The following is a 25,741-nucleotide window of genomic DNA, read 5'->3' as shown; positions in this document are numbered from 1 at the left end:
GATCACGGAACTTGAGTACGGGCTGGTGCTGGGACGGATGATCCCTGCCTCTAGCATTTCACTGATCAACCTTTCTATTTCTGTTTTCTCTGCGCATGGGGGTAGCGGTAGGGCCGGACATTGACCAGTTGCTGTCCCTCCTTTAGCTGGATTCGATGGTCAATGCTGCGGTGGGGAGGCAAGGTGGAGGGTGTTTGAAAAACCTCTGGGTATTCGGAGATCAGGTTCCTAACGTCTCTCACCAACCCGCTGCCCACGACGGCCTCGAGGTTCCCCTGTTCTTCGGGTTGAGCTGTAATGGCTCTGAGTTCAATCAAATAGCCCTGATCATGTGTCTCCCAGGTTCGTGCTAGTTTCTTGAGTGTGACTTCCATCCTCATTAGTGTGGGGTCTCCCTTCAAGATGATTTTGTGGCCCCCCTTCCGGAAGGACATGGTGAGAGACTGCCAATCCACCTCCATTGTGCCTAAGGTACTCAACCACTGCATTCCCAATACCACATCTAGGTTGCCTAATTCGAGGGGAAGGAAGTTCTCCTTGATAGTTAGTTCGGGTAGGCAGAGAACCATACCCTTGCAGATCCCCTTTCCTCTCACTGCTACGCCTGTCCCCATGATCACTCCATAGTTCAATGTCTCGTGTAGAGGGAGGTTGAGGGCTTCTACCAGTTTCTGAGAGACGAAGTTGTGGGTAGCCCCACAATCGATCAGGATCACCACCTTCCTATCCTCAATCTTTCCCTTCAACTTCATGGTTCCGGGTGTTGAGAATCCCACCACTGTGTTCAAAGCCAACTCTGCAACCTCCTCTACCATTGGTGTCTCGCTTCCTCCCGTTTCCATGTTTTCTTCTTCTCGATTGATGTCCATTTCTTCATCGTCGTGTACCACAAAGACCTTCAATTCCTGACTTTTGCATTTATGACCAATGCTGTATTTCTCATCGCATCGAAAACAGAGCCCCTTTTTCCTTGCGCCGCTGGTACTCTATTTCGGTAAGCCTCTTTTGGAACGGCTCCTTTCGTATAGGTTGGGTAGTGGGGTACGTTTTACCCGAAAGGGTAACTGTGCGGGTTGTCAAAGACTCTGCGGCCTTGGGGACAGTCTTTGGCGTGTTGGCCAAGCCTTGGGGCTGCGGTTGGGCCCAGGGTCTTCTGGAGTGTGGACCGAGGTGTTTCTATCTTCAATCAGCTGGGCTTTTTTCATGATTCGTTCGAGGCCCACCGGTTCCCAAAGGATAAGTTCTGCTTTGATGTTTGGTTCCAATCCATTGATAAATGTGCTTTCTAACACATCATCGGCTAAATCGGGTAAGGATGCAGACCATGCTTCGAAGGTCTGTCGATACTCGGTGACCGTACCCTCTTGTCTTATGGACAGGAAGCGGGAAAGAAGATTTCGATCTCTGGACTCACTAAACCGCTCGAAGATTCTGGTTTTCAGGTCATTCCAGTCGGTAAACTGCCGCCGGTTCTCCACCCATCGGTACCATTTCAGGGCAGCGCCTTCCAAGCTAATGACCGTTACAGTCATCTTCTCTTCGTTGCTCAAATGGTGTATCTCAAAGTATCTCTCCGCTCTAAACAACCAGGAGTCGGGGTTGTCCCCGGTGAGTATGGGCATCTCAACTTTCTTAAATTTTCTGCGGTCCAGTCCCGAGCCATCATCCTTACCCGTCGTGGTCTCCCCTTGTTGCTCATAGTCGTCTTCGGGTTTCTTCCGTTTCATGGTTGAGTTCTCATTAGCGTCTGCCGTAGGTTGCTGACTTTTTTCCTCGAGATACTTCTAACATGAATCCCTCCAGCTTTTTCTGTGTTTCATCGTTCTTGCGACGCTGCTCCTCCATCTGTGCATCACTTCTCTTACGCTGCTCTTCCAGTTGGGAACTAATCCTCTGCAAGACTTCTTTGATTCCACTCACTTCCTTCTCTGTCGACTCGCACCTTTCTTCTAGATGTTTCTTGTTCTTCATTGGAGAGCTTGCCCAAGTCGAACGAGCTTTGATACCAATTTGTGAGGTAACTCCCTCACTTGATAGTATTCAATGGAAATAGAGTTCAATAACAACAACCATTCGAGAGGGTTGCTCTCTCCACAACAGACAAATACTTCAGAATACAAAATAATACCTGCCCCCACCTAGGCAGCTACAAAACAGATATATCCCCCCTCACCTAGGACTCCCCACAAAAGACAAAAGACAAGGCACTCCTTAGGGTCAACGGTCTAACTGTCAGAAGAGGGGGAATTACCCCCTTTACCCCTACGTACATATGTGTTCCTAATAGGAGGCCTAACAGGTTCCGAAGACCAACTCCTCTTGTCAACTTCATCGATCGAGGCTGAACTAAGTAAGGCTAGCAAGGCTGAAAACTCCTCAACTTCATCTTCTTTTAAAGATCTTCTAGTCTCAATATGCCAAACACGTGAGACACAATCCTAAGAGTTGGAAACAGAGGCATTGGTAAGAGGAGAAAGCTTAAAGATCTTAGGGAAACAAACCTTTAAAGCCTGATTCCCAATCCACCAGAAGAAAACTCTTTCTCCATTGCCAACTATAAAGTGTGAATGATGTTCCACTTTTTCCACTGCTTGGTAATATTGCTCCAAAGGACAACGAAGGCAACCCCATTTTGCTAAAAGAGCATTATTCCTTTGGGCGAGACCACCAACTACAAAACCACCATCTGCAAGATGTTTAGAAGTAATATTCCAATTCACAAGATGCTTCAAAGGTCTAGACGAGTTACCTTCCCATAAAAAAGTTCCCATTTTCTTTCAATTTTTTTACAAATGCCCGAAGGTATTTGAAACAAAGAGCAATAATAAGTGTGCAAATTGGCAGAGACCAAATTACAAAGAGTTAACCTACCACCCCTAGATAAATGGAAATGTTTCCATCTGTCCAGCTTCTTGGACACTTTCTCAAGAACTGGCCTCCAAAAATCAATAGATCTAGGATTCCCACCTAAGGGCAAGCCAAGATACAGAAAAGGTAATAAGTTGGAAGCCACCTGCTGAATCCTTTGATTTGGAATATTAATACCACTAATAGCTGAATAAAGAGAACATGGAAGTTGTGGAATGACTGTATCTTTTATTTTTACTTTGATTATCCCAAGGAGTAAGGGTTCTCAAGTTTTTGGGAGGCTTTTATATCTCCCCTTTAAGGAGGTTTCTTTGAGTTTATGGTTTTTTATTTCTTCTAATGCTTACTTTTATTTATTTCCTGTACCTTCACTCCTATGGGAGTTTGTATCTTTGAACAATTTGAAGTCTCAGTCTTTAGCCGACGTTCAGATTCAGACTGAAAGAAAACTCGCATTCTTCTCTCCCAAGCGAGGCCTTCGCCGGAAGCTTTTCAACCCCTTCCTTCGCCACGAAACAAAGCCCTCGCCGGTCCGTTTTACCCCTTCAATTTCTCCAATTTCCGCTAAAACGAACCCGGTTGATCTTTGGGTCACTCCTGTTTCAGAGGCTTCATCCTTCATTTTCAATACATAAATAACATAGAATTGGAAGCAAAGCAAAAGAAAACATCTTAGATAATACAATACTCTTTTTTATTCCTAGTCATACCAGCTTAAGATACAACTATCATTGTCTAAGCAAAAATGAGTTTGAATCCATTATCTCCTGAATGGATTGCTCCTAGTTTTTGAAAAGATATTTGTTAATCGAAGTTGGAGGAATGGCTCTGGTTCTTGAGACATAGCTGGTTGCAGTCTTGGTTTCCGATGGGCAAGTCTTTAGTTAAGATCGAGAACAAAGTTTTCTCCTGCGAGTATGATGACCGGAAAAGTGGGAATTTTGTAAGAATAAAGGAGAAACACGGACGAAGGACCTTTGAGTTATCAGTTGAAGAAGTAGCGGTGGTGTGGATTGCTGATAGTGTCGATGATCTGCTGCTGTCCCCACAAATACAGAAGTTCTTCAGGAAGACAAACTGTAATGGAGGCTTTTTATGGGTGCAAAGACTACGAATAAGAGGGGGAGTTTCTTGGAACTTACCAAAGTCTTTATAGGTAATGCTCTCGGTGGTTTTATTGATTATGATGATAGTAATTCATGTCTTTTAGACTGTTTTGATGTAGCCATTAAAGTTAAAGGAAACTATTGTGGTTTTATTCCGGCGGAAGTGAGTCTGATGGATGGCCCTAGTTGCTTCCAAGCCAAGTGGTTTCTTTTGAAGATAACAGATGGCTGGCCAGAAAAGATGTCCATGTCCACGGATCTTTCTCGCCGGAGGCAGCTAGAGCTTTTCACCAAGGAAACACAAATCCTGAATTTAGTTTGGTGGACCGATGGAGAATTGAGGAAGGTAATAGTTACCCGCTGGTTAATACCAAATACCCAATCCATCTTTTGAGACATTCGGCAGTGATCGACCCGATGGACACTTTTATACAGCAGACTGTTGCTTGCACGAGTTTGGAAAGAAGTGATAAGGTGACAGTGGGGCCCACGACTAACACAGCAAAACAAAAAGGCAAAGTTGACTTCTGCAACGCGGATACCAATAATAGTAGGCTGCTGACAGGGTCCTCCTCAAAAGGTGTGAAGATAAACACAAAAGACAAAGAAAAGGCTGTAACAAAAGACAAAAAAAAGGCTGTAACTTTTTCTAAAAACAATCAAACCAGATTGTTCCAAAAGAAAGGGAAAATATGCTTCACAGACCGAACCGAGTTGCAGGGTGAAATACCAAATGGTTTTTTGCTTGTTTTAGGGAAGAAGAGCAGCAGGTCCATATGGCCTCCTCTAGCTTGATGTTGTCTTTGGAGATTGAGAAAGAAAGTAATAAGGATGAATCTGCCCAAAAAAACTTGCTCTCCAAATCCTAGAAGAGGTTGACTCAGAGAGTGCGGAAGAAGCTGGTGCACGACCACGTTTCCCAAAAAAATTTGTGAGGGACTTATGGAAATGGAAGATGTGCATACGACCTATTTCCACAAAGGGAAGTGTGGCAGCTAAGAAGAAATCTAGAGAAATTACAAATTATTTGCGGGCCTTAGAAAAGGAATTTGAAGTTGAGGAGAATGAGCTGGAAGAGGGACCCTCGGTTTCCCAATGAAAGTTGTTTCATGGAATGTCAGGAGTCTGGGTGCTACCCCCAAACGAGCTCTCGTTAAGTCCTTTTTATTTAGATCTAATCCGGATGTGGTTATCCTGCAGGAAACCAAACTTCAGAACATAGACAGAAGGCTGGTGAAGTCCATTTGGAGCTCCAGACATATTGGTTGGGTTGACTTGGAGGCTGTGGGCTCTTCGGGTGGCGTAGTTATTATGTGGAACCAGAACTCAGTGATGGTGGAGGACACAGTGGTAGGTCTTTTTTCGGTCTCTGTTTTATTTAGCTACAAAGACAGCCTCAACAGTTGGATCACAGGCGTTTACGGCCCAGCAAGGCAGAGGGGTAGAGAGGCTTTCTGGAAAGAGCTTTATGATCTTAGCGGCCTTTGTGGAGATTGTTGGTGTGTAGGGGGGGACTTTAATGTAGTCAGAAGAATTGAAGAGAAGTCTAACGGGGGCAGGGTAACTAGAAGCATGAAGCTTTTCAATACTCTGATTGATGAGTTAAGTCTCTTCGATGTTCCTATGAAGAATGGGGCTTTCACTTGGTTCGACTTTAGAGAAAGACCTTCGGCCACCCGCATTGATAGGTTCCTTCTTTCCAAAGAATGGGTGGAGGCCTTCAGAGAGATTGGGCTTGTTCGTCTCGCGCGAACTACTTCAGATTCAGTTGAATCTCGGTAATCAGAAATGGGGTCCAGCTCCTTTTCGTTTCGAAAAAATGTGGTTAGATCATCCGTCCTTTAAGGCGAGTGTAGAGTTATGGTGGAATGCTCTGCCCTCTGAGGGCTGGCCGGGCTTTGCTTTTATGTCCAAACTAAAAGGCCTCAAATGTATTTTAAGATCTTGGAACAAAGAAACCTTCGGGGTAGTCGAAAACTCGTTGAAAAAGTGTGAGGAAAGACTGGAAGCTATTGATAAGATTGAGGAGGCAGGTCTCCTTTCCGAAGAAGAAAGGAAAGAGAGAATAGATATCAAAAAGTCTTACTTGGACTTAACAATGAGAGAGCAAAGGAAGTGGGTACAGAAATGCAAGCTACAATGGATTAAAGAGGGGGATGAAAACTCAAACTTCTTCCACAGATGGGCTTCGGCTAGGAAATCCAAAACGCTTATCTCAATGCTAGAGAAAGAAAATGGGGAGTTACTAACCTCTGAAGAGGAGATTTTGAATGAAATAATTGGCTTTTATGAGAATTTATATGGTGAGCCGAAGGGCACATGCTTTCTGATTGAAGGGGTGCAATGGGACAAGCTGGAGGACTATTGGAGAGAATGGCTTGAACGTCCTTTTGAGATGGAAGAGATCCAACAAGCTGTTTTCAGTCTGGGTAATTTAAAGTCACCGGGCCCCGATGGTTTTACAAATGATTTCTTCAAAAAGTCTTGGAACATTCTCAAACATGATCTGTTAGGAGTGTTCCAAGATTTTTTCAGAACTGGCATTATTAATCGTAGCACTAATGAAACTTACATTTGCTTGATTCTGAAGAAGTCTAAGGCAATGAAGATGGGGGAATTTAGACCGATCAGCCTTGTTACATCTTTGTACAAGATTATTTTGAAAGTGCTAGCTGACAGACTTAAAAAAGTGCTGCCCTCAATTATAAGTAATGCCCAATCAGCGTTTGTGGAGGGGAGACAGATCATAGACGCTATTTTGATAGCTTCAGAAGCTGTTGGAGACTTGGAAGCGAGGAAAGAGTCGGGCTTTATTCTAAAGTTGGATTATGAAAAAGCTTATGATAAAGTTGATTGGACTTACCTCGATTCAGTTCTAGAGCAAAAAGGCTTTGGGAATAGATGGAGGGGTGGGATGAAAGGGTGTTTGCACTCAATAAATTTCTCCATCCTTATCAATGGTAGACCTAGAGGTAAGATTATGGCTAAGAGAGGCCTTGGTCAAGGAGACCCGTTGTCTCCCTTTCTGTTTACTTTGATGGGTGATTCCTTCAGCCGTCTAGTTCATTATTGCATCCAACGAAGGATTCTTAGAGGCTTTGAGGTAGGCCGCCAGAAAGTGGAGATTTCCCATTTACAGTATGCTGATGACACAATTATTTTTTGCCCAAATCAGCCTAATATACTTGACAATTGGTGGAGGATAATAGATATATTTCTTGAAGCCTTAGGTCTTTCTCTAAATCTTGGGAAAACAACTCTCATTGGGATAAATGTAGAAGAATGTCAACTGGAAGCTAAAGCGGCTGTCTTCGGGTGTAAGGTAGAAAGGCTTCCCTTCTCCTACCTTGGCATTCCTTTAGGAGGTAATTACAAGAAAAAATCCTTCTGGGCTCTGATTATTGACAAAGTTAGAATGAAGATTGATAAGTGGAGAAACTTGACTCTTTCTAAAGGGGGTCGATTAACGCTTGCTCAATCGGTCATTACTAGCCTCCCCTTATATTTCTTTTCTGTTCTAAAAGCTCCCGTGGGGGTTATAAAAGACCTTGAGCAGTTGACTAGGAACTTCTTTTGGAATGGCGGAGTTTCGAAAGGTTCGTGTAACCATCTAGTAAATTGGGGTAAGACGGGACTCCCGATGCTTTATGGTGGTCTTGGAATAGGAGCTCTTCAGCAAAAGAACAACAGTTTGCTTTTAAAATGGTTATGGAGGTTCACTCAAGAGCCTGAAGCTTTATGGAGAAAGGTTATAGTGAGCATCAATGGGGAGGAAGCTCATGGTTGGGCCACTCTTACTCCCAAAGGTAGAGCGAAAGGGAGACCATGGTTCGATATAATGAAGAATTGTAGTTTTTTCTCTAAGTTCTTGGAGTTCAAAGCGAGAAAAGGGAATCGTATCAAGTTCTGGACAGACAAGTGGATAGGACAAAACACCCTCCAAAGCTCCTTTCCCAACTTGTTTAATATCTCCACAAAAAAGGGGGCTTCTATTGTCGATTGCTAGAATAATTCTGAGAACGATTGGGATCTTTGCTTCAGAAGAGGCCTCTTTGACTGGAAAATAGAAAGTTGGATGGGTCTGATCCATGCCATCGACACAGTGGGCCTAGGGGAGGGGGAAGACCGGGTTGGCTGGTCTATTGGCAATGGTGGAAAGTTTTCTACTAGGTCTACTTGTATGAAGATGGTGGAATGTACTCCCCCTTTGAAATCTTCTCTCATTCAAGCTATTTGGATGTTTGCCTCTCCAAGAAAGGTCAAGGTGTTCCTATGGTCCTTAGCACACAGAAGCTTGAACACTCATGAGAAGCTTCAAAAGAAATGCAGCAATTGGGTGCTCTCCCCCTCTGTTTGTTGTTTATGTATGGCCAACACTGAATCAATAGATCATATCTTCATTCATTGTACGTTTGCGGCTCGAGGGTGGCTCTTTATCATGGATCTCTTTGGGTTGTCTTTTTGTTTCCCTAATCATATAGATGTTTGGTTGGCCGAGGCCCTGCATGTCTGGACTCTGCCTAAAAAAGCTAAGTTTTTGTGGAAATGTGCTTCAAGAGCTCTCCTTTGGCACCTTTGGTTGGAAAGGAACCTTCGGGTCTTCGAAGATAAGTCTTCTTCTTTTGAGATTTTTTGTAAAAAATGTACAGCACACTGTCTCTTGGTGGTGCATCAACTATAGCAAATTCTTTTGTAACTACGACCTTTCCATGCTTATGTACAATTGGAAAGCGGTTGTTTAGTTCTTCTTGGTGGGGTTTCCTCTACCCCAGCCCATAGGTTGTTCCTTTTGACTTCCTTCCGGAATATACAAGTTTCTTATCTTAAAAAAAAAAAAAAATCTTTGAACAATTTTGTTCATTTTCATTTATCAATGAAAAGTTCGTATCTTGTTCAAAAAAAATACCACTAATAGCTGATTCGTCCCAATTAACAACGAGACTCGACAACCACTCAAAGGCCTTTATGATTTTTAACAAACCCTTACTTTAACATATTGGAATACAAATAATTTTATTACCATCAAAACTAAGTGTGAGAAATTTATTTTGGGAGGGGGGTTGACGAAGGGGGGTGGGGCTCACTTAGTCAATTGGGATGTTACTTCTAGGCCTTTGGATGTGGGAGATTTGGGCATTGGGAACTTGAAACTTAGAAATGAGGCATTATTGGCCAAATAATTGTGATAGTTCTTTCAGGGGCCTAATGCTTTGTGGCAGACGATTTGATGCAAGGGTATTTTAGGAACTTTTTCTGTCTTTTATTTTACAATTTACAGCAGCTTTTTTTGGGAAAAATAGCTGTTAAAACTTGCTGGATTCGCTGAAGAGCTAGCAGTTATGATATAACTAACTACTTTATTTAGTTGTTAATAAAGTAGTTCAGTTAGTTAAGTGTTAGTTGGGATAGTTGTTCTGTTGGCTAATTGTTTGTTATAAGCTTCCAAGGGTTAGTTCCTTAAAACCTTCCTTATAGCCGTGGCCGTTCATCTATAAATAGGGTCTTGTATTCTCTTTTAAGGCTGATGAATAATAATTCCAGTTTCTGAATTCTCTGCTTCACCATAGTTGGTACTAGAGCACCAAGATTCTTGGGTTCAAAAGGGCAGTGGTGGATAGTATCCATGGATCTGACTTCGGTGGATGGAGCACCTTGGATAAGAGGGTTGGTTCTGGTAGAAGCCCTTGGCACAATATTTCAAAAGCTTGGCAGCAGATGGCTTTGTTCTCCCGTATCAAAGTTGGGAATGGAAGGAGAAGCTTATTTTGGCATCATGTGGGAGAGGTCCTGTTAAAGGATAGATTCCAGCCCTTTTTAGGATCTCTTCTGACCCCTCAATTTCGATTTCAGATGCTTGGGATAATATTGGCTCCTCTTGGAGGTTGGTAACTAGGCGTTCTCTGAAAGATGAGGAAGTTGTGGAAATGACTGATCTTTTATTTTTACTTTCTTCTTCTTCACCTATCGAAGCTAGTGGTGATCTTGGTTCGGTTCGGTTCGGTTTTAGGGCTGAACCGAAATCGAAACCAAATATTCAAAAAAGAAAAAGTTCAAACCGTGCCGAACCGCATGTCTCATACAAACCGAGCCGAATATTTGGTTCGGTTTCCGCTGGTTGGGCGTGCTTCTTTGGGCCTTGCAACAAAAATTGGGATTGTATCAACGGCAGAGATGGAGAAGGTGGAGGATTGAAGGTGGTGGCTAGCAATGGCGGAGTTGAATGTAGTGGTGGCAACAACAGTGACAAGGATGAGAGAGAAGTGTGAAGGAAATAATCAAAAGTTTTTTAAGAAAAAAAAGAAGAGATGAAGAATGGAGAAGGAGAAGTTGAGTCTAAGAAAGAAAGAGAAGTGTGAAGAAAATAATCAAAAGTTTTAGAAGGAAATGAAGAATGAAGATGGAGAAGTTGAATATGAGAAAGAAGGTGAAGAGAGAGAGTTAGAAAGAAACCCTAACTTAATAAAAGAAAGAATTAACAAAAGAAAGAAGGAAAGAAAAAGAATTTACTAAAACAAAAAGATAAAAAAAATTAAGAAAGGTGTGGTTTTATTTTGAATGATTGAAAAGGAAAGAATTGATTTGTGATGTGATTACCCACTGCCACCACAATAAATATATCAGACAATAGGGAGGCGTGCACGGCTGCAAATGTCTCCTGATAGTCTACCCCAAAAGTCTGAGAGTATCCTTTGGCCATCAATCTTGCTTTATACCTTTCAATGGACCCATCAGCCTTATATTTGACCGTAAAGATCCATCAGCATCCTACCGTTGGTTTATCTTGTGGACGATCAACTACTGTCCACGTATCATTAAGCTTCATTTTTCCACTATGGATTGCTCGTAGCCTCTTGAATGGATTTTGTTACCTCATTTGCTTCCAGATTGAGAGCCAAGGTCTGAACTGTTGAAGATAAATGACTATAACCAACACATCGAGCAATTGGATGTTGAGTACGCGATCTCACACCCTTCCTAAGTGCAATAGACCCAACAAATCCTAGTGTGGTCATCAGTGAAGGTAAGGAACCAATGTTTACCGGACATCGTTTTGATGCGAGACGACTCCCATAAATCACTATGAATTATTGTGAATGGACTGAATAGTATATACTCAATAGAAGGATAAGATGTACGAGAGTGTTTTGCAAGTTGACACACTTCGCAAGTAAAAAGGTCATCTTTATAAAAAAGTGAAGGATACAAATGTTTAAGATATTGAAAGCTCGGGTGCCCTAAATGGCGATGTAAAAGTAGAATTTGTTGTTCTCTATAATTTGACTCACTACCAACCTAGAGAACTTGTTTATTTCTTAGACTTGGTTCTTTGAAGTAGTAGAGCCCTTCAAAGTCATCAGCACTGCCAATCGTCGTTCTTGTTATCATGTCCTGAAACAAACACTTAGAGTCAGTGAACAGAGCCTGACACTTTAAATCATGAGTCAACTTCTGAACAGAAATTAGATTGCAACATAATTTAGGCACATGGAGTACTGAGTGCAATGTAATATTCGGGCTAAGAATAACAGAACCAAAGCCCTTAATAATGGCCGATGACCCATCTGCAAGCTTGACATGTGTCTGAATCGGGTTGGGTGAGTACATGGTAAACATATCATGAGAAGCGATCATATGATCAGTGGCACCCAAATCTAAGATCCACTGATCGGAATGCTGCTGACTTGTTAAAGCTGCACTAAAAATACCTCGTTGTGCTACGAAATTGGACGAAGGAGTAGACTCAACTAGCGGTGTTAAGAGGCGATAGAGCTGTTCAAGTTGTGCCTTCGAAAATGGAGGGAGAGAGGTGGTCAAATTTTGGGAGTTTGACACACTAGGGCCCACTTGATAGCCGGAAGAGCTGGTTCGAGAAGGTGGAGTATTTGTAGTTGGAGGCGTCGTGGATGTGCTTGTAGGGAGAGAAATTGAGGTCGTATTTGATCCTTCAGAACTCTCATCTTTGCGCACATCAGTCATCATGGCTGTTTTAACTATTCTGGTGTCAATCTAAACCTAGCTCTGATACCATAAAAACTAAGGATAAAGACACCTCAGAGACATACACGAGAAAAGAGAGAAGAAGTAAATTCTTTATTTCTCTAATTGATTGATTAAAGATGAGGAATAGAGGCACTATATATAGGTTACAAGAGGAAACAAAATCTAGGAATAACCTCCCAACTTCCCTAACAAAAAAGGAGATTTATTTGCTAAATTTAAACACAAAATCTAAACAACTTCTAACTAAATCCACATAATCTAAACTTCTAACTAATTCAACAAGTATATCATGAAAGTAAACAACAATGAAGTTATTAAGGAAAGGATATAAAACTTGGTTCATTAGCCTCATGAACGTACTTGGCGCGTTTGATAATCCAAATGGCATGACAAGCCATTCAAAGAGTCCCTCATTGGTTTTAAATGTCGTTTTCCACTCGTCCCTGGGCTAATTTTGATTTGATGATACCCAGTTTTAAGGTCCACCTTTGAAAATATTTGAGCCCTGCTGAGTTGATCTAAAAGATCGGATTATATGGGTATGAGAAAATGATATTTAATGGTAATCTTGTTCATAGCATGGCTGTCAACACACATCCGCCAAGATCTGTCCTTCTTAGGAGCTAGTAAAGGCTTGGCTGGATATGCCCCTTATGAAGGACATCTTGGATCTGATCATGTAAAATTTGATACTCACTTGGACTCATTTGATAGTGAGGTAAATGTGGTAAAGAGGCTCCCGTCCGATGAGGATGGTAAGAGCACAATCTTTCGACCCATCCAATGAAATTCGTACGTATTTTCTCGCCCCTTATGGATTGTTTGAAGATCAAATTGCCAAGGACGTCCGAGAAGGATATGGCAAGCATCCATATCCAAGAAGTCACAAATAATTTGATCTCTGTAGTGATTTCTAATGCTTAAAGGTACTGTACGTACTGAATTGATAGGCATTTCACCACCTTTTCGAATCCAAGAAACCTTATAAGGCTGGGGATGGGCATCCGTTTTAATATTTGTACGTGCCTTTAAACGATGGAATTCCTCGGTGTAATCAGCAATAGACTTAGTTCACTGGCGACAGCGTTGGTATTGTTGGTAAAGGAGTAGCTCAAAGTTGGAGGGGAGAAAACGCTCGCGCATCAGCCGGAGCATTCGAGGCCAACTCCGGATGGAACGTTTACCTAAGTGCCGTCGGTTGACTTCTAGCTGGTCCCACCACGCCGATGCACCGGACTGGAGCTTAAGGGCCACCAGTTTGACTTTTTTATCCTCCGATGTGTTGGTGTAATCAAAGAAATTCTCAACATTCTTGACCCAATCCAAGAATGCTTCTACTCCCATCTTCCCATTAAAGGTAGGGAGATCAATTTTCATCTTATAATCGGTCTGCACGCCTCCCCTGTTTTGAACATCAAATTTGTCAATGCATTGATTCTCCAAAAGAATTCATCTTCCTCTTCAGACGTGTCCAAATCTTGATTTTGTAATTGAATTTCTTATTTTCTCCGACCATGACCATCTGCATTTCGGATCAAAACTGGGGATGGCAATTAATTTCTTGGTGGTCGTAGCCGTTCCTATTCGAACTGGTCGCCGGGATTTTCCAGGTTTTCATGCAGTCGTTCTTGCTCAATCGCGATATTTTCCAGGTGTTTAGAAAGGTTTTCCATGAGACCATGAATTGTCTGAACGCTAGAACGTACCTCGCCCAACGAATTTTCCAATGACAGTAGGCGCTCGGTGGCAAACTTTGGAGACAGAGGTTGAGAAGGATCCACCGCGGGTCCTTTGCTGGAAGTCGTTGTGTTCCTTCTAGCCATCAGGTACTAATTTCAGATAGTACTCTGATACCAATTTGATGTGAGAAGATTCAATCACAAGAGAGTTTGAACCGAAAACAATGATGGCTTTTAAATAAGAAGCCAGATAACTAATTCTAACTACCTTACCAAAGACATTACCCAACAGCTATAAAGCTAAACGGCTATAAAAACAGACAAGTCTTATAAGCTACATCAGGTTGGATTCTTACACTCGATCTTGAGAAAGCTTTTGACTTAGTTGATTTGATTTCTTATTAGAGGTGCTTAGTCGAAAAGGCTTCGGAAGTAAATGGGTCTCATGGATTAATGGGTGCATCAAAGACACTAAGTTTTCTATATTTATTAATGGGCATCCGAGAGTAAGAATCCTTGGTTTGAGGGGATTAAGGCAAGGCGGTTTTTTTGACCTGTTTTTTGCCTGCACTTATGCAGCCGATTGTTGGATGTGGTTTTTTTTTTATGTTCAATATCTCTTGGGTTTGGGACTTGAATATTTCCCACATAATCCTCCAGCTTATTTGGTTTGTGTGCTCATTCAAAAGCTAATCTTTTATGGGTACATGGTTTTAAAGTTCTCATCTGTGAATCTAAGAAGCACGGACACAGGCACGAGAATAGGACACGGACACGTCGGGGACACGTTAGTTTTTTTAAGAAAATTTTAGATAATATATGTATATGTATTAAAGTAGTAATTTTTAAATAAATGAAACATTTTGTTGGTAAATTAATGATAATAGTATAAAATATACTCAATAAAATTGATGTAGTTAGTAGGTTACGTTGGTTAGTTAGTTAAGCTGTTAATCCTTAGGTGCTGTTATTTTAGTTATTGTGTAGTTTTATCCCAGCAGCCCCTATAAATAGTTGCTGGACATCAGTGTTTAGATGAATATAATTCTCTTCAAGATTTCCATCTAAATTGTGCACACCAAATTGGTATCAGAGCATCCCGATTTTCTGGGTTGTTATGGCGGGAAAGACGTCAGTTAACATTGGAGATTCTTCCCTCACCAACAAAGAAATGGAGCAAGCCTCCATTCTCTCGCCACGATAGTCAACCGCACGCTTGCTGTCGGTTGAAGGAGAGGTGAAAGCCATCCCGCAGGATGTCGGCGAGATTAAGCAAATTCTGGAGATTATTCACGAAAAACTGGAAGCTATGAGTGTCCATCAAACTCCAGCTCGAAACACGCCCCTGCAGCAAGAAAGAATGGGCCAAGAAGGGAGGCCAGAGGGTCATGGTCAGGCGTACCCCCAAGAAAGGCATGTCAACCCTCCAAGAAGACAGCAGGCGGCCCGCTTAGGTCTAAGAAACTTTCAAGAACCTCGTTTTTTCCATCAAGAAGTCAATCGGAATCCCCTGTTTCAGCTGCGGCATGAGGTACTTTTTGATTCCTCAAACGATGAGGACAACGAAATGGTTGCTTTTGACGGAGAACATTTTGGTAGATACCCTAATCCCAATAGGAATCAATAACAGAGTGAATATAAAATGAAGATTGATCTTCCTAGTTTTAATGGAAAAATGGATATTGAAGGATTCCTAGATTGGGTAAAGAACGTAGAAAATTTCTTTAGCTACATGGATACTCCCGAACATAAAAAGGTCCGGTTAGTCGCGTTAAAACTGAAAGGGGGAGCTTCAGCTTGGTGGGATCAGCTGGAAATTAATCGACATCGCTATGGGAAGCAGCCCATTCGCAATTGGGAGCGTATGAAGAAACTCATGCGCGAACGTTTCCTCCCCGTCAATTTTGAGCAAGTTTTATACAACCAATACCAGAATTGTAAACAAGGCTCCCGGTCCATAGCTGATTACTCCGATGAATTTCATCGATTAGGTGCAAGAACCAACCTTTTGGAAAGCCAACAACATTTGGTTGCAAAATTCATAGGTGGCTTGCGTACGGAGGTTACCTCAACGAAGCTATTTCTACAGCAACTACCATTGAAGAACAAATTGGCAACCGCTTCAAGAAACAGTATTCAAAGAAAAGGGAATTGGGACCAAGGGGGAAACATCCAAACGGTCCACTCCTCTGGGGGACAATGCTTCTTCGCCCAACTTCACATCACCACCTCCTAAAGGTAAGTCTTTTGAACCTGATTCTGTTAAAGCTAAATCCATTGATAATGTGGCAGGAAAACGGCAAGGAAACATGTATTCCCGTCCAACATTAGGCAAATGCTTCTGGTGTGGACAAACAGGGCATTTATCTAATGACTGTCCTTAACGAAAAGCTATCAACATTGTTGATGAGGATGGCATACAAGCAAACAATGGATCTGAGTTGGAAGAGGATGTCGACTATGTTGCCCCAGATGAAGGAGATACTGTTTCCTGTGTTCTCCAACGAGTGTTGTTGACACCTAAAACCGAAGTGGCCAATCAAAGACACGCTCTCTTTAAAACTAGATGCACTATCAATGGGAAAATCTGCAATGTCATAGTCGATAATGGCAACACCGAAAATGTCATTGCAAGTAAGTTGGTTACCACTTTACATTTACCTTTATCTGCTCACCCCGCCCCTTATAAGGTGTATTGGATTAAAAAAGGGGGTGAGGCACATGTTACACATACCTGCACGATTGCACTGTCCATTGGGTCAACTTATAAAGACCAAATTGTATGTGACGTACTCGACATGGACGTCTGTCATGTTCTATTGGGCAAACCATGGCAGTTTGATACTCAAGCTCTCCATAGAGGAAGAGACAATACGTATGAGTTCCTATGGATGGGTAAAAAGGTGGTCCTTCTACCGTTAAACCCCTCCAAATCCCTCCCTTTGAAAGACAGTGATAAAGGGACGGGTAGCCTTTTCACCATCACTTCAGCAAAACAATTCATCGGCCAATCTAAAGATCCTATCCTCGGTCTAATTGTTAAAGAGTTTGGTTCTGTAAATGATAGATCTAATGTTCCTCCCGCTGTCAGTCAATTATTGACACAATTTGAGTCCATTGTGGAAACACCCACGGGCTGCCCCCTCTTTGAAACATACAACACAACATTGATTTTTTACGAGGAGCACCACTCCCTAATTTAGCACATTATCGAATGAGCCCGTCGGAATATAAGATACTTCATGACCAAATCCAAGAGTTACTTGATAAGGGGCATATACAGCCAAGTTTGAGCCCTTGTGCGGTGCCCACCCTTTTAACTCCAAAAAAGGACGGCACTTGGCGAATGTGCGTCAACAGTCGTGCCATAAACAAAATAACAGTAAAATATCGGTTTCCCATACCACGAATTACGGATCTTTTGGACCAATTGGGAGGCACTACTATCTTCTTTAAGGTTGATCTCAAGAGTGGCTACCACCAAATTCGCATTAGACCCGGCGATGAGTGGAAAACTGCGTTCAAGACGAATGAGGGCTTATTTGAATGGCTTGTTATGCCATTCGGGTTATGTAATGCTCCCAGTACCTTCATGAGACTTATGAACCAGGTTTTGTTCCCTTTCATTAACAAGTTTATTGTTGTTTACTTTGATGATATTCTCATTTATAGCCTTAATATGCATGACCACTTAGAACATCTTAAATTACTCTTCACCACTTTGGCCTCTAACAAGTGATCAATATTAAAAAGTGTCTGTTTGTCATTACTGAAATATCCTTCTTAGGCTTTATCATTGGCCATAATAAAGTTCAGATGGACCCTTCTAAAATTAAAGCCATAGCCGAATGGGGGGAACCTAAAACAGTTAAAGATGTTCAATGTTTTCTAGGGCTTGCATCCTTTTATAGAAAATTCATTAAAAACTTTAGCTCGATAGTAGCTCTGTTAACCAACTGCCTTAAAAAGGGACAATTTTCTTGGGTCAACCACAACTGGAAAGTTTCCATCTCATTAAAACTAAACTTTGTCAAAGCCCCGTCCTTGCCCTCCCAAACTTTGATTCCCCTTTTAAAGTAGCGGTAGATGCGTCCGGTCTTGGTATAGGAGCTGTTCTTTCTCAACATAATCACCCTGTAGAATACTTTAGTGAGAAACTTAGCCCATCCCGTACAAAATGGAGCACATATGAACAAGAACTCTATGCCCTTGTCCGTGCATTAAAACAATGGGAGCATTATCTTCTAAGCAAAGAATTTATATTGTTTACGGATCACTTTTCCTTAAAATTTTTGCATACTCAGAAGACTATAAGCCGTATGCATGCCCGTTGGTTGTCTTTCCTCCAACGATTTGACTTTGTGATTAAACACAAAGCGGGAACAACCAATAAAGCGGCAGACGCTTTGAGCCGGAAGAACAACCTATTAACCATCCTTAAAGGTGAAATTATTGCCTTTGACTATCTACCGGACTTGTATGAAACCGATAAAGACTTCCAAGACATTTGGTACAAATGTTCTAATCATATGCCCATCGACGACTACCATAAGGATACTTATTCAAAGGAAATACACTCTGTATCCCGCACACTTCCTTACGGGAGGCTATTTTGCGGGATGCTCATACAGGTGGCCTTGCGGGGCACTTCGGCCGTGATAAAACATTGGACATCGTCGCTTCTCGTTTCTATTGGCCCCACATCCGCAAGGATGTCTCTAACTATGTCACCAAGTGTTTTACTTGCCAAATATATAAAGGCACCACGCAAAATACTGGCCTTTACACACCTTTACCAGTCCCCGAAAGTATATGGGAGGATCTGTCCATGGATTTTGTTCTCGGGCTACCCCGAACACAACGGGGATTTGACTCTGTCATGGTGGTAGTAGATCGCTTCAGCAAAATGGCACATTTTGCGGCATGTAAAAAGACCTCCGATGCAATAGCCATAGCTACATTATTTTTTAAAGACATTGTCCGACTCCATGGCATTCCTAAGTCCATAGTCTCGGATCGTGATATCAAATTCTTAAGCCACTTTTGGCGCACACTATGGAAGAAATTTGATACGTCACTCAAGTTTAGCACAACAAGCCACCCACAAATTGATGGCCAAACCGAGGTCACTAACAGATCTTTGGGAAACCTCATTCGATGCATCAGCGGGGATCATCCTAAACAATGGGACATGTCACTAGCTCAAGCTGAATTTGCCTATAACCATATGAAGAATAGAACTACAGGGAAGTCTCCATTTGAGGTATTCTACACTAAACTCCTTCAATTAACTTTAGATTTGACTAACCTCTCTTCCTCTGTTGATCTCAGCTTAGAAGCAGAAGAAATGGCCAGCCGGGTGACAAAGTTACATCAGGAGGTTCGACGACACATTGAACAATCCAATTCCAAATACAAAGCTACCGCTGACAAGAAACGGAGACCGAAAGAATTCCAAGTCGGTGACCTAGTCATGATTCATCTAAGGAAAAGTCGGTTTCCAACAGGGACCTACTCTAAGCTCAAAAAGAAATTGGGACCTTTTAAACTAATCGAGTGCTTCGAGGCAAATGCATACAAGCTTCAGCTTCCGCCAACTTACACTTTCAGCCCCATATTTAACGTGGCTGATCTCTACGCTTATAGTCCACCAAATTCCTTTCAAATACACCCTTAACTCGAGGGCGAGTTATTTGTAAGGGTGGGGGAAATTGATGTAGTTAGTAGGTTACGTTGGTTAGTTAGTTAAGCTGTTAACCCTTAGGTGCTGTTATTTTAGTTACTGTGTAGTTTTATCCCAGCAGCCCCTATAACTGCTGGAATTCAGTGTTTAGATGAATATAATTCTCTTCAAGATTTCCACCTAAATTGTGTACACCAAAAATATTGTGTAAATATTATCTATAACTATTACTAATAAAAATAAATAAATACTTAACTTTTAAAACATACAAATATTAAATAAATTATGCCTAAAACTAAAACTAAATTTTAAATAATGTGATTTATTAGTCTAGAAAGAAAATTAAAAGATCTATATATTTATTTTCAAGAGAGGTTGCCTTCTGTCATCATGGAGGACTGAAAGGTTTGACATCTGTCAATCATGTCAATCATCATTAATGCTTCTTTAGTACTAACATTTCTCCATCTTCTCCATCTTCTCTCTTCTTCTTCCCATTCTTCTCTTTTTCTATTTTCTCCATGGTCTTTGACTCTACTCATACTTAATTTTTCTGTTTTCTACTATCACTTTTCTTCTACTTCTTCTCCTCCGTCCGGGTGGCAAGTTGTTGCCGGTGTCCATGGCAAAACACTGATGGTGGCTACAGCAAAGGCAGGTGGTGGCAACAGCCACTCTCTCAGATGGGCAAGGCTTTTTTCTAGGCTTGAAATCAATAACTGTCCCAGTCGTGTCTCATCCGTGTCCCAGCCGTGTCCGAAAATAAAAAAATAATAAAAAAATCGGACACTTAAATTGGTGTGCGGACACGCTCTCGTGTCCTGGCATGTCCGGGCGTATCCGTGTCCGACATGTGTTTTTCAAGGCTTCACAGTGGTGTGTTCGTTCTGATCTCTTCTCCTTCTATTCTCCTAGCATGCTTTGTATGAATTGGGAGGCATTTATAACTCCCCAGTAAAGTTGCTTTTATATTTTTCTTTGCTGCCTTTATTTATTTATTGCTTCTTTTAATTTTCCTCACTCCTTTTGGAGTTTGTATCTTTGAACAATTTTGTTCAATGAAATTGTTCAAGAAAAAAAAAGTGATTGTTGATATTCTTTGGCGTGCTGGTACCATTTTTTGGTGAAGTTTGGTTTACATTGGGTCTTTTCAAATCACTCAAAAGTGTAACCTTTTTCATATTTTAGTTGGTCCTAATCTATCTTCAAGACTTCACTTGCTATGGTTTATCAGAGTCAATGCCATTATTTCTGAGCTTTAGTTGGAATGTAATCAAGGATATCAAAAAACAAGCATCGCAGTTGGATTAATCGTTGAGTTAGCCTCTTTTTGAGCTTCACAGTGGTGTTCTTGAAAGTTATTTGTGGATTATCATCTTCAAGATATTTTTAAATTGGAATACTTTTATGTTTCATGTTTAATTTGTTTGGTTTCCTCCCTAATTTGTTTTACTTTTTGTTTGGTTTCCTCTTTTGGGAGTTGTATTTTGAACATTTGTTTCTTTTCATTAACTCTCAAGGAGAAAAGCTAAAATTGGGATTCTTTATTATAGAAAGGCAGTAACTATTTGTATCATGTTTTGCATTGGAATCTTCCATTATTGAAATAGTCATATCTCCTGACAGTGCTCAGAGGGCTTTATGCACACACGGATGCGACGTCGTGTGGAGTCTCTGATTCAGGTAGCATTCCTTATCTTTCATTTGGTGCATCCTGATGTTGGAGAAATTGTTTCTGGATCAAAATAATTTTAAATAGGATTTTGTAAATTGTAACTTTTCTTAGGATTGTTTTGGGTTGTGAAGTCCTACATATTATTTTTGGGTTGTTTGAGTTATTTTTCATATTCCTGAAAAGTTTATACTTCATTTTATCAATTAAAAATATCATTTCCGTGTCATCAATAATAATAATAATTCAAATAGTTTTCTACAAAGTAGATAGAAGTTACATAATTCTGCATTAATAACTATTATTGGGATTGGAACTTCAGAATTCCAATCATTTAATGGTGATTGATTACATGAATTGGCTGGAAAGCGGGAGGGTCATGCATCAATCATTCCGTTGTGTTAGAAACCTTGTACTGGGCAGCTGGGTGTTTTGTATGCCAAGAATTCGAGAATTCGTACCCGTGTAGACCAGCACCAGTTAAACGTAGCGCATGCTTAGCAATCCGTCGAATCTTGAGTTTTGAGGCTTTTTCTTATTTCTTTCTTTGGTCAAGCTACTTTAATATGATCAAGCTTTCTTTGTTTTTTGTTTTTTTTTTATCTTTTTTTGAAAAAAAAAATACCTTGTTTCATTCTGTAGGCACTTGATCGTGCCAAGCCAGAAGCAACTGATACTAGGAAAAAAACACACAGCAGATCCTTCAAACGGCTGGTTAGTGATGGGAGTGCTGGCTGATGATTGGGGGCATTTCGTTTTATGCTTTAATTTAATTCACTGCAGTATGCTCGCGAGGAAGCACAAAGAAATTGAATCCCATAAAAGCCTCTTATAATATTGTGGAAATTTTGCAATACCAATTTGCTGTGTGAGAGGTACTCTGTTTTCTCCATGATTGTTCCGAATTTTGTTTGGAAGGAAATGGGGTTGTATTTTGTTTTTTATTTATATCCACGCTGCTTTTTGGCATCCACTGAGCCATAATTTATACTTGTTAAATTTGAAGTCTCATCGTTTCATTTACCTCCTTGAGAAGTGAGTTGCACCTATCATATGTGATTATGCACAGTATTAGGCAACTTGAAACAAATTGTTGCTGGCGATGCCAACAATTCCTATTTCATATTTTATTATGATAATTTTTTTTAATAAAACGAAGTGTCTGCATGATACTGGTCTGCTTAAGTTTAGGAAATTAGGATTTTTAACTCCTTTTATAACTATTTGGATTTTTAACCCCTTCTCTAAAAACACTTATTTGTGACCCCTCATCACTTGTCATCCTTCTAAAATTACCAAAATACCCTCATTTCTCAAAAAAAACAAAATTCTTCATAATTCTAGTTCGTTCCACCAATCTCTCACTCTCTTTTTAATTTGAATCTAATATAGAAAAAATCTTTGCCTTTTAATTTGAATAATCAATTACGAATTAGGGAAAAAAATCAAATTTTTAATTTGAAAGATCAAATACAAATCTAATCTAGAAAAGAATTATAAAAAATTGGTTGAAATGACGAGTGAAAACTTGAGATAATTGATAAGAGATGTAAAGCTCTATTGAGCCATTGGATTGTATTGACTTAAGTAGAACATTTACATCAAAGGAAATAATGTAGATAAAGCAAAGTTTCTGTACAATAGGAAATTCCCCAATTCACTCAATCAACCTTGTTGTGCATTCCTTAAATCACTTACATAGCTGTCTTGATATTCCCTCTCAAACGAGTGGGGGAGGAAACCACACCGAGTTTGATTAGCTGCTAATTGATTACTTAAGGGTATGTATCGAACATCTAATTGTTTAGCAAGTACTTTTTCACGTATAAAGTGAATGTCGAGCTCAATATGCTTACTTCGAGAGTGGAAAACTGGATTGGCGGCCAAAGATAGAGCGAATCTAAATTTCTTTCAGAAGGGATTCAAGCCAACTGATTTCTAATGAAACAAGGGCAAGAGCTCTATATTCCGACTCCGTACTCGATCTTGCAACGAAATGTTGTTTTCTATCATCCGGACAACAAGTCTAATCTGCATTGCAATATCCTATCAAGCTTAAATTATTTGAAGGTTGAATAAGTAGAGCATGGTGAAGAGTACCTTTCAAGTATCTTAATACTCTTTTTGCTTCCTGCCAGTGTGTGGTTGTTGGGTTCTGCAAAAATTGACTCAACCATGAAAGAAATTTCAGGTCTTGTATTGGTGAGATATTGGAGAGCTCCAATCAGGCTTCTATATTCAGTTGGATTTTTGAGAGGATCACCATCATGAATTGAGAGAGCTTTACCAGAAACTGCAGGTGTTGGCAAGGCTTTAAATGTTGTAGCTGCAACTTAAGTAACAAATCAGTAATGTACTTCCTTGGTTAAGATAGATGCCACTCTTGTCTCGATAAACCTCAATCACCAATACCTTTCAATGCAAACTGCTTATTCAACTCACTAATGAAGCGTTTAATCACTTGCATATCATTACCTGTCATCATTATATCATCAACATAGATTAGAAGGAATAAAAGTGTGGTACCGGATCTAAAATACAACATAGATGTGTCGGCTTTTGAGTTCATGAATCCTCAATCAATGAGAGAACCTTTAAGTTTATCGTACCATGCCCTTGGTGCTTGTTTGAGTCTATTATAATGTCTTGGTCAACTTACACACATGATCAGGATGTTTTTTTATCAATGAACCCTTCCGGTTGTGACATGTAAACCACTTCTTCCAATTGACCATTGAGAAAAGCATTATTTATATCTAATTGGCGTATACACCAATCATTTGTCACTGTCACTGTGAGTATAATACGTATAGTCGAAGCTTTAACTACAGGACTAAACGTTTCAGTGAAGTCTATACCTGGTGTTTGGTGGTGGAAGCCCTTGGCAACCAATCTTGCTTTATATCTCTGAATGCTGCCATCTGGGTTATATTTCAAGCGAAATATCCACTTATTTTCAACTAGATTGTCCGATTCTTTGTATGGAACGAGTGTCCAAGTGGAGTTTTTGTGTAGAGCCTCCATCTCCTCACTCATCGTTTGTTTCCATTAAGCTACTGTCAGTACCTTGTTAACATTATTTGGTTCTGAAAACTAATGCAGCTACTGTGAGGCAAATTGGAAACTTGTGACATGAAGTTCCAAATCTTTGGTTTAACTATGCCACTCTTAGCACGTGTCTGCATTGGATGTGAAGAAACCAAAGTTTGAGTTGCTTCTTGTACTGTGGAAGAGGTTTCATTTGCATTAGTAGAATGAGTTTCTTGTTCAATAGTTATTGCAACTTGCTCATTTGTGAGCTGATCATGGTCTGCTTGTTGCTCAACATAATTATCACTAATAGCTTGTTGTGAGAACAATTGTGGTTGATTTTCAAAACCTTAGTTTGTCCCAGTTGGACTTTGCAAGGGATTTAAACTAGAATTATTGGTTGAAGGACTAGGACTTGGACTATTTGAAGATTTATCAATGGAAGGATTGATCCAAGTTATTATAGTTTCATAAGAAGCTTGGTCCGTAGGACTTGCTTTTGGGAAACCATCTTTGAAGGGGAACTCATTTTCATTGAACACCACACTTCTAGAGATATACTCTTCAACTTGAATGCAAACATTTGTAGCCTTTGTGTGATTCACTATAACCTAAGAAGACACACTTGATTGAGTGATATTGGAACTTGTGAGATTGATAAGGGTGAAGACATGGAAAACAAGCACTACCAAATACTTTAAGGAAATTATAGTCAGGTGTTTGATGGTAGGCCATTTCCCAGGGAAAGAGATTATTCAACACTGATGTAGGCAATCGATTTATAAGATAAACAGTCGAATAAAAGGCATCCCACCAATATTGAAGAGGCATTGAGGCTTGAGCCAACAAAGTTAATTCCATTTCTACTCAGGGGTGAGCATATCAACCCGAAAAATCGAGGCGACCGACCAAAATCGACCGAAAACAGGTCGGTTGGTCGGTTTTAGCAGCAATAGGTTCGATGTCGGTTCTGAAAAAATCAGAACCGACAAGTCGGTCGGTCGGTGGCAGTGAACTAGGCGATGCCGATCGACCGACCGAATATGTATTAATTAAAAAAAATTTACATTTTTCCAGTTTTATAATTTAGTTAATAAAGTAGTTAGGGTTTCTTTTTGGTTAAATTTCACCCTTATGTCTCTCTCTCACCCGCACGCCCCACGTTGCCGCTCGCCCTCACTCAGCAACCCACCTGTCGCCTGCATACCGTTTCGACGGTTGCCCCCTCACTCAGCAACTCAGCCCGCATACGACCGTCGCCCACCCTTCACGCCGTCGCCCCTGATACATCGTCAACTGCCGCAGCCCACACCCACCGAATCTTAACTTTAAAAATTGCGATTCAAAATCGTGGTAAGTATGTATATATTGTTTTTTAATTAACACTATTTCTTTTGGTTTGATTTGTGAATTTTTTTTTTAAATTATCGGTTTAACCGACAAAGTTCGGTCGATCAGTTGGTGCATATTGGCAGAGGAAAACCGTCGGTTTCCAAATTTGGAAAACGACGGTGTCGGTTTTGGCATCGGGGTCAGTCAGAAACCGACCGATGATCAGTCCTATTTCTATTATATGTCTATGCTTTCTCTCAAGTATGTCATTTTGTTCACTAGTGTGGGGACATGGATGCCTAAACTTTATTTAAACTTCAAAAGTGTTCATTTTTGAAACCTCAGGAATCAAGTAAATATCTATCTCGAT

General features: G+C 40.6%; 1 protein-coding gene across 5 annotated transcripts in view; it reads left to right on the top strand.

Moving 5' to 3' along the window:
• The window catches only part of DIS2 (Arp2/3 complex, 34 kD subunit p34-Arc), a 55,973-nt gene extending 33,941 nt beyond the window's left edge, over nt 1-22,032 (top strand). For 2 of the 5 annotated variants that reach the window (XM_088119568.1, XM_022299646.2), the window contains 2 exons: nt 20,964-21,020; nt 21,652-22,032. In XM_088119568.1, coding sequence (XP_087975694.1) covers nt 20,964-21,020; nt 21,652-21,659 — 65 coding nt within the window. In that variant the 3' untranslated portion in view covers nt 21,660-22,032. Of the gene's footprint in view, nt 1-20,963; nt 21,021-21,331; nt 21,613-21,651 lie in introns of those variants that run through there. The other 3 variants (XM_022299647.2, XM_088119566.1, XM_088119567.1) reach the window with 3 other exon arrangements.
• Nucleotides 22,033-25,741: the final 3,709 nt, after the last annotated feature.

The sequence above is a fragment of the Momordica charantia genome (assembly GCF_013281855.1).
Source record: "Momordica charantia cultivar OHB3-1 chromosome 11 unlocalized genomic scaffold, Mcharantia_2.0 BLBB01000011.1, whole genome shotgun sequence".
NCBI classification, from domain to species: Eukaryota; Viridiplantae; Streptophyta; class Magnoliopsida; order Cucurbitales; family Cucurbitaceae; genus Momordica; species Momordica charantia.
The sequence above is the reverse complement of the archived record's forward strand: the minus strand, read 5'-3'. Positions and strand labels throughout refer to the sequence as shown.